This window comes from Myotis davidii, unplaced genomic scaffold, assembly GCF_000327345.1.
Source record: "Myotis davidii unplaced genomic scaffold, ASM32734v1 scaffold38, whole genome shotgun sequence".
Classification (NCBI taxonomy): domain Eukaryota; kingdom Metazoa; phylum Chordata; class Mammalia; order Chiroptera; family Vespertilionidae; genus Myotis; species Myotis davidii.
In genome coordinates, this window is record NW_006291383.1 from 6,575,658 (window position 1) to 6,585,380 (window position 9,723).

At 44.1% G+C, this 9,723-nt stretch overlaps 1 protein-coding gene across 5 annotated transcripts in view; it reads left to right on the forward strand.

Annotated features, from left to right (window-relative positions):
- Nucleotides 1-9,723, forward strand: part of GSS (glutathione synthetase) — a 31,292-nt gene that overhangs the window by 8,399 nt on the left and 13,170 nt on the right. For 4 of the 5 annotated variants that reach the window (XM_006764570.1, XM_006764571.1, XM_006764572.2 and 1 more), the window contains exons 3-6: nt 5,660-5,805; nt 7,974-8,049; nt 8,340-8,479; nt 9,122-9,238. In XM_006764570.1, the coding sequence (XP_006764633.1) occupies nt 5,660-5,805; nt 7,974-8,049; nt 8,340-8,479; nt 9,122-9,238 (479 nt within the window). The remainder of the gene's footprint in view (nt 1-5,659; nt 5,806-7,973; nt 8,050-8,339; nt 8,480-9,121; nt 9,239-9,723) is intronic. The other variant, XM_015564480.1, reaches the window with a different exon arrangement.

Genomic DNA, 9,723 nt, shown 5'->3' on the forward strand with positions numbered 1-9,723 from the left:
AAAGAGAAACCTATTGAAGAGGGAAACATCCGTCAGCTGCCTCTTACATGCCCTCTACCTGGGGTCGAGCCCTGACCAGGAATCAAACTGTCACCCTTTCAGTGCATGAGCTACACGGGCCAAGGCTGTATAGTGTTGGGGTTTTTTTTTTTTTTACAAATAAGATGGATCATACATATTACTCTGTGGCATGATTTTGTTTGTTTTTCATTTAGCAATCTGTTTTAGAACTCAACTTCCTCCATTAGGATCAGCTTCATTCTAATGTATAGTATTAGGTGTGGATGAATCACAGTTTAACTTTTTTCTACTGGTGACTAGGTGATTTCCAATGTTTAGTGACTACACATAGCACTACTGGGACCATCCCTGTATATGCCTGTTTGGACACCTATATGAGTGTCTCTCTATGATTAATATATAAAAGTAGAATTGCTAAGTCCAAACCACATCTTTTAAAAAAACCTCATCCTTAAAAAGTAAAAAAAACCTTTTCATTTTGTGACTAGGTAAGACATTTTCATGCTTCAGAATTTAAAGGAGCCCTGGCTGGTGTGGCTCGGTTGGGAGTTGCTGGTTCAATTCCTGGTCAGGGCACATGCCCAGGTTTTGGGCTCAATCCCCAGTAGGGGGTGTGCAAGGAGGTAGCTAATCGATGGTTCTCCCTCATCAATATTTCTCTCTCTCCCTCTTCTTTCCTCTCTCTCTAAAATCAATAAAAAACATATTTTTTAAAAAAATATAAAAAACTTTTAAGACTATAAGAGTTTACAGTTTAACTCTTCCTTCCATATTCCCTAGCTGCCCAGTTCTCCTGCCCTGATGGTTACCTATGTTTTATAAACAAAACATTTATTCTTGTTTATTTTTTTCAGATAGCTTATTCATAAAGAGAAAAATGTATATATTCCTCTTCCCCGCTTTTTATACAAAGAAGCAAACTAGACAAGCTCTTCTGTACTTTACTTTTTTACTTAACATTATACTTATGACTATCCAGATTGGTAACTAAAGAGCTGCCATCATCATTTTTACCAATGCACTCTTTTGTCTCTCTGTGTCCAGAACCTAGTTAGAGGGTGGGTGGGCAGTTCAAACTCAGTAAGTGTTTGCTGTTTGGGCACCTGTATGAGTGCTTCTCTATGGTCGATATGTAAAAGACCCAAGCGAGTTAGAATGGCTGTCACAAAAGGTAGGCTGATACTGTGGAAGGTGTGCCTCTGGCTTTAGGAATATCATTGCTTGGTTTGTGAATCTGAGATTTTGTGAACTATTTGTCTGAAACAGGGTGTAGCACTTCTCTTCCAAGATTTTATTTCTTCTGTTAATCAACAGGTATTGTGTGAAAGTCCAAGACTAGGTCTTTCTGGAAGTTAATGGAACCTAGAAAAGGCACAGTCCTCAATTTCCCAATCCAGAGAAAAAGACAGGAAGTATCCTTTGCACTTTGGAATCATTGATTCATTTAATCCTCACCACAACTGGGATGAGGAAACCAAGGCCCAGAGAGGCTAAGTAACTTGCTCCACGTCATTACGTGGTGTAATTGACAGAGCCAGAATTCAAACCCAAGGCGTTTGCCTCCTGAATCTATGCTCTGAGCTTCCATGCTTTACTGCTTCTCCCAGGATACTGTAGAGGCCATCTGGAGGAAGGAGCAATTCGTTAATGGCATTTGAACTAGATCTTAAAAGACAAATGGAAGATGACACTTTCAGGGATCATTTCTATAGTTTGTTAAAAGACAAATGTGGGAATGGAATAGCATAGCAGAGGCCCCAATGCAGGAAAAAGAAGGCAGGCCAAAGTCAGCTAGCCAAGGGGCTTTGCATACTGGGTGGAAGAAGAGTCGGAACTTTGTAGATCAGGGTCACAAACCAATTGTGTGCAGACTGAATAGTTGGCTCCTGTAGTGTTTAAGGAGTTAATTAATTTTTAAAAAGTACACTTGAACAGGGTACAAAGTCCAAAAGGATATTTAGTATAGAATGTCTTCTCCAGCTACTGTTTTCCTGCCCTGGGGCAAGCATTATTTAGTGTGTGTGTGTGTGTGTGTGTGTGTCCAGAGTGTCTTTGAAAAGTCAGAGCCAAGCCGAAACCGGTTTGGCTCAGTGGATAGAGCGTCGGCCTGAGGACTGAAAGGTCCCAGGTTCGATTCCGGTCAAGGGCATGTACCTGGGTTGCGGGCATATCCCCAGTGGGAGATGTGCAGGAGGCAGCTGATCGATGTTTCTCTCTCATCGATGTTTCTGGCTCTCTATCCCTCTCTCTTCCTCTCTGTGAAAAATCAATAAAATATATTAAAAAAAAAAAAAAAGAAAAGTCAGAGCCAACATTTTTTTAAATCATGAAGTTTTTAAAAAAATCTAGATACCCAGCTTGTCTTGAAAAATCAGATCAGCCGTTAACTCTGGCCCACTTTCCTGCATACCAACAATTGGTGAGAGCAGAGTCTGACAGCCCCTTTATTTTTTATCTATTTATTTTTTAATATATATTTTTTATTTCAGAGAAGAAGGGAGAGATAGAAACATCAATGATGAGAGAGAATCATTGATCGGCTGCCTCCTGCACACCCCACACTGGGCATTGAGCCCACAACTCGGGGATGTGCCCTTGATTGGAATCAAACCCAGGACCCTTCAGTCTGCAGGCCAACACTCCATCCACTGAGCCAAACTGGCTAGGGTCTGACAGCCCCTTTAGATAGAGGGGACTTCTTACTTCTTCCCATCACTCTCTGTTGTTTCCCTCACTATAAAGCAGAGTGTTTACTGTCATGTATGTGCTATAGTTTTTCTAATGGTAGAAGAATATTACTCTGTTTCTGTGTTTCTATCAAAAGTATAAAGACTGTGTCCTGGCCGGTGTGGCTCAGTTGGTTGAGTGTGTCCCCGGCACCCAAAGATTGCTGGTTCAATTTCTGGTCAGGGCATATGCCCGGGTTTCCGGCTTAATCTCTGGTGGGCCGCTTTCAGGAGGCAGCCAATCGATGTTCCACTCTCACATTGATGTTTCTCTCGCTCTCTCTCCCTTTCTCTTCCTCTAACTCAAAAGATCAATTAAAAAATCGGAAAAAGAATTACAAAGATAGTGTTTCAGCTGTTAGCCTATGGACAACGAATAATAGCTATATGCTATTGAGTTCAAATTCAAGTGGGCATGAGACCTGGGGACAGAGGCAGAGGGAAGTCTTCGCAGAAAAACTTCTGGGGAGTTTTTCAGGCCAAATGGGATTTGTTGGAAGAGGCAGAGGTCTGCGAATTGAAGCCGAGGAAATGCCCTTGTCCTCATCACACAGGCACTCGGGATTAGGTCACCGCCCCTATAATCCTTAGTAATTCGCACTCATCAAAGTTTCAAGCTGCAAGAACTCACTCTCACAAATACACCTCCCAGTTTTATTTTAAAATAGATGCTGACCCATGGCTGCTGTGCTCAGTGGTTAGAGAGTAGGCCCTCACACCAAAGGGTTGCAGGTTGGATTCCCAGTCAAGGGGACATCCCTGGGTTGCAGGCTAATCCCAGGCCCTGACCAAGGTGCATGTGAGAGGCAACTAATCAATGTGTCTCTCTCACATCGATGTTTCTGTCTCTCTCTCTCTCTCTCTCTCTCTCTCTCTCTCTCTTCTCCCCCTCTCCTCCCCCCACCCTTCCACTTTCTCTAAAAAATCAATGGAAAAACTATCCTCAGTTGAGATTTAACAACAACAAAAAAATAGATGCTGAGGAGGGCAATTTGGGAATTATTTACCAAAATTTTAAATGGATTTATCCTAATAACCTGACATTTCCACTTTTAGAAACTTACCTTCTCACACACAAAATACCTAGAATGTATATTCTAGGATATTCACTGAAGCATTGATTGTAATGGTGGGAAAAAGGAAACCACCTAAATGTTCATAATAGAAGGTTAGATTCAATGAATTGTGCTATAGCCAAAGAATGGAATATTGCACAGCCATTAAAAAGAATGAAAGTGCTCTATTTGAAAGTATATGGAAATGTCTCTGAAGCATTTATAAAGCAAAGAACAATATATGTGTCATATGCTTTGATGTGTGTGAAAAAGAGAAAATGTGTATGTACACAGATACATTAGTCTAAAACAGTGGTTCTCAACCTTCTGGCCCTTTAAATATAGTTCCTCATGTTGTGACCCAACCATAAAATTATTTTCGTTGCTACTTCATAACTGTAATGTTGCTATGGTTATGAATCGTAATGTAAATATCTGATATGCAGGATGGTCTTAGGCGACCCCTGTGAAAGGGTCGTTCGACCACCAAAGGGGTCGCGACCCACAGGTTGAGAACCACTGGTCTAAAAGGATATGTGAGATCCCACTATATCATTTGCCTCTGGGAAGGAGAACTGGTTCATTGGGGCCAGGGTGGGAGTGAGACGTATTTTTCACTATGTGTCCTTCTGTCTCTTTTGCATTTTGTGTCATGTGTTTGTATTATCTATTCAAAATACTATTTTTAAAGTGAATATTTAAATGCCGAGTTCTAATACCATTTATAGGTATTACCATAATTGCAAACTGATGTTAACTCATAGGTTAAACTCTGAAATGTTTCATAAATAAGTCACCAGATCATCTCGTACCCAAATTCTAGCTCATTTGTTGCTAGGGATCTCAGAATGCATGATCCCCTTCTAGAAATCGTGTTCTCGATGGGTTTCCTGGCTCTCCCGAAGTTCAAAGAATTGAAAATGTGGCTGAACTCCAGGCCTGGCAACCTGAGTCACCATCTCCAACACTGAGGGGGAAACGACCCCTGGAACCAGTTCACTTCTGCTGTAGCCTTACCATCAGGACGTCTCCCTCTCCCCCTCCCCTAACCATAAGGCAAGGGGATTGGCCTAGTCTTGGATATCAGCTGGCTAGGGGTGTGTGTGTGTGTGTGTGTGTGTGTGTGTGTGTGGCAGGGGGAAGGGGGGGATGGTCAGTAACCATCCTGGCTCAAATCCCAGTGCCACATAACAGCTTAATATAGTTTTGGACTCCATACTGAGCCTCTCTGAGACTCAGTTTCCTTTTTTTAAGTATGTATAATAGTATCTTCCTCATAGGGTTAAATGATGAATCCATGTAAAGTATTTAAAATATGCCTTGTGCCTTGGCTGATGTGCTCAGTGGTTCGAGTGTCGGCCCGGAAGGTTGCAGGTTGAATTCCCAGTCTAGGGCACATACCTGTGTTGCAGGTTCCATCCCCAGCCTGGGTCAGGGCATGAGTGGAAGGCAACCAATTGATGTCTCTCTCTCACATCAATGTTTCTCTCTCCCCGTCCCTCCCTCCCTCCCTCCCTCCTACCCCCTGGTGAGGATTAACAAAAACAAACAAACAAAAACCAAAATAGTGCCTTGCAACAGTTCATGTGCAGTAATTTTTCGTGGGTTTTTGTTGTTGTTGGCTATTTTTCTTTTTCTTTTTCTTTTTAATGTAAATGGATAAGATGTTACACTCTAGGAGTTATCTTTGTACCCCTTCTTCATCCTGTTCTCCTCCCTCTATTCCCAGATGTAACCACTATTCTGCAGTATGTGTGCCCTCAATAAATGTAGGCCACACTTTCCATAGGGTATGTTTACAGGAAGACAACACATTCACAGGTGTTCTACCCCTGCCCACTCTCTCTCCTCCATCAGGTGGTGAGCTATGCCCCATTCACGCTCTTTCCGTCACTGGTCCCCAGTGCTCTGCTGGAGCAGGCCTATGCTGTGCAGATGGACTTCAACCTGCTGGTGGATGCTGTCAGCCAGAACGCTGCCTTTCTGGAGCAAACTCTTTCTAGGTACTAGGTGGTGGGACACTGGGGGGCTGGGAATTGCTAGAAGGGACTGGAAGACTGGAAAGCCATGAGGTGTTGCCCTGGCATCTGACTTGGTAGAGTGGAATACAAGCACACCCCCAGAAGAAACAGAATGTAGTGCAAGTCAGGAGATCTGGCTTCTAATCCTGGCTCTACCATTTATTTAAAAACATGGCCTCAAACAAGTCCCTTTCTTTTTCTGGGCCTCAGTTTCTACATCTGTAGAATGGGGAGGTTGGTCCTTTTCAACCCTGACATTCTGTGATTCTCTGATCTATGACCACCTTTTTTGAAGAGACTGAAATTTCCATTTGGAATTTGAGAAGATCAGCTTGGTTTTAGAGAAAACAGAGGGCAAGTGAGGTTATTGAGTTTAAAGTCAAATCTACTTCTTCTCCTGAGTGACCCTCATTGCTTCAAGGCCTCTCTGGGTAGGATGAGGCACTGACTGAGCAACGAAAATACAGAACACCTGAAATGACGTACTCCATCCACCCCTTTCTATCTCTTTTCTTTTGATTTAGTTTTCCTTCAGGTCCTTGGGCAAGGGAAATTACTTTAGAATTACATTCTTTATTTTAGAATTAAATATATATAAATGTGTGTGTGGAGGGAGGGAGTGAGAGAGAGAGAGACTAGACATATGTAATTGCATGTCTGATAAATTTTTCAAAAGAAAACAGTTATTTTGTTAGAGATGAAATATTTTAAAAATGTGTACATTGGTGTGAGGGTGAATATGACAAAGGATCATAATGGTAAGAAGCTTGGAAACTAAAACACAATGGAGCTAAAAACACAATGAATCATGAATGTGTAAACCCTACCACCTCTGATTCTGGACTGTGGGAAATGTGACCAGTCTTTATGACCTTTACCCTGAAGATGCTATTATGTGGGAGACCTTCTCTGCAGCCTGTCTCTGAAGTCCCTGTTCCCTTCTGCTCTGAAATACATACAACCCCCTAGCTTGTAATGGAGAAGAGCCCCAGGAACATGTGAGCTGGCTCCCTAGGGTCTAGGTTTGAGGGAAGCACCTCTTTGGAAGAGGGAAAATGTGTCTCAACTTTCCAGGAGACTGAAGCCCAGCTGGGGACTCTACTCCTCACCAGGGGCTGGGAAACCCCATGAGAGAGCTGGCTGCGGAGCAGAGGAACTTTATGCAGGCCTGAGCCTCTGGGCTCAGCGGGTCGCTGTAACAAGGTGAGCCTGCGAGTGAGGGTTGAGCAGGCATGCCGAGACCACCCTGAATCTTGAGGCACAACAGGTGAGGCATTAGTTACCTGTGGATGCCTCTCCCTGAGGCTCCAGAAAACCATACTGGATAGGCTCCCACCATGTGTCACAATAGCACACTGGGCCATGATGATGAGCCAGCAGACACAGTCTCTACCCTTATGTGGTTTATAGGCAAATAGGAGAGACAGCGCTAATCATCACACAAATAAAGTGGAAAATTGCAGCTGCAATCAGTGCTATAAAGGAGAGGCCCACAGTACTATGAAAGCACACAGCAGGGGGAGCTGACCCAGATAGGGAAGGCTGGAGGAAATCACAGCACATGAGGACAGGTCGAAGAGAAAAACAGGATGCTTGGTTTGCGTCAGAAAACTCCTATTGGGGCTCAGGGCATAACTGCTGTCTTCCAGTCTCTGAGGACAGCATGGAAGAGGAAGAGAAGACTTGTCTGGGAGGTCCCAAAGTGTAGGGGAAACTACAGAGAATGAATGTGAAGTCAGAAAGGTTATAGTCATCAGAGCTACTAAACTACAGAATGGTTATATCACATGCCATTTTCTGTTTCTTGGGACCAGATACTGTGTTCAGTTCTGTGTATGTAATATCTTCTCTACTCTTCACCACAACTCTGTGACGTAAATATAATTGTTTTCCTCCTCATTTTACAGTTAAGCAAACAGTCACAGAGAGGTAAAATGATTCTCTAAGGTTGCCTACTAGTAAGTGGTAGAGCTGGATTTGAACCCAGGTCATCTGGCTCTAGAGCTGGGTTCTAAACCACTATTTTCTGGCGGGTGTTCAGGTTTGGGCCAATACAACCCAAAGAGGATTCAAGAATCAATGGACGGGGTGGAACTCCTTGATCTTTAAGATGCCATGTAAGCTAGAAAATATTCTGTTTCCTCCTCCAGCACCATCAAAAGGGACACCTTTACTGCTCGTCTCTTTGATATCTACAAGCAAGTCCTGAAAGAGGGCATTGCCCAGGTAAACATTCTCTACTCCACCCGTCTGGGACCTGACCCTCCCCTTTTTTTTTAACCAAAGAAATTATCCCAGGCCCTAAACTCATGGAAATCTGCCTCTCATTGTCTCCACTGGATTTGTACATCACTGGCCAATCCTCGGATGACCAAAACAAAGATTCTGCTGTGTTTGGGAGTGTTAGCCAGTGCCTCTAATCTCTATGTAGTGTTCATGGTGCCTGTCTGCTCCGTGGCTAGGCCCTCAGAGTCAGCCCCTGGGCAAATGTCCTCAGCCTTCAGTTTTCCCCACAGACTGTGTTCCTGGGCCTGAATCGCTCAGACTACATGTTCCAGCGCAACGCAGATGGCTCCCCAGCCCTGAAACAGATTGAAATCAACACCGTCTCTGCCAGTTTTGGGGGCCTGGCCTCCCGGACCCCAGCTGTGCACCGGTGGGTCCCTTGGGCAGCCCTGGGCACACCAGTAGGTGACAGCCTGATGAACCAACAGTCACAGGCAGGGACAGGGATTTCCAATTCTCCACCTCTGACTATGCCTTCCTGGGCCCTGGGTCATGTGTCATCCCTCCCCACAAGCAGTTTCCACTTGTAATTAGGTCTTGGCATTTCAGGTAAAGAAGGGATCTCACAGTTCATCTAGTCCTACCCGCTTATTATACAAGTTAGTATTCCAGGCAGAGGGAACAGTACCTGCCTGTTCTAAGGCAGAGAGAGACACAGGTTTCCCACCTGAGGGCTGGCATCTAATTCTAGCCAGCAGTGATGCTCCAGGTTGCTGTACTTCCAGAGGGTCTACAGCAGGGTTCCAGACAGTTCCTGGGGCTCAGGGAAAGGGGTTCCAGCTCGTTGGGAGCTCACAGGGTCTCGGGGCTTCTCTGTGCATATATACCAGGAGCTAGGGTAAAGGTAGCCCGCATGTTCTAGCCTAAGGTGGATCCTACAGGAATATGATGGAAAGGTGTTTTTTAATGCTCAGCTGATTCTCAAAGTGATGTTCCTATAAGTGTCTGAATCTCAGGCATAGGCGTCTTTCAGGTCCATTCAATTACTGAACAGACATCTCTCCTCCAACAGACATGTTCTCAATGTCCTGGGTAAGACCAAAGAAGCTGCCAGGATCCTCTCCAATAATCCCAGCAAGGGACTGGCCCTGGGGATCGCCAAAGCCTGGGAGCTCTACGGCTCAGCCAAGTAAGGGGGAGAAGTGGGAGAAGAATCCTGCTTTAGATTCAGCATGTATGGGTACAGCAACCTCTTTGCCTGACATCATTAGGGAATGAGCGAATTGTTCTAGGAATAGAAAAGCTTAACACTTTAAGAGCCCAAATAATTTTGGGCTTTCTTCCCAAATAAGAGATGCTAACTATAATTTAATCTTTCCATGTAGGCTCGAGGTCATCATTATGATGGTCAGTGAGGGGCTGCCTAGAGTTACAAAGGCTGTGAGGCTGTTTGCCTACACTAATGGCCCCAACTCTGAGGCTCTAAGCTCTCATTCTTTTCCTTCATAGTTTTGTTGCCAGTGTGCTTGAATTTGGAGTCCTCCACTCCCATGCCTATACCTCCTTTTTTTTTTTTTTAAATATATTTTATTGATTTTTTACAGAGAGGAAGGGAGAGAGATAGAGAGTTAGAAACATCGATCAGCTGCCTCCTGCACATCTCCCACTGGGGAT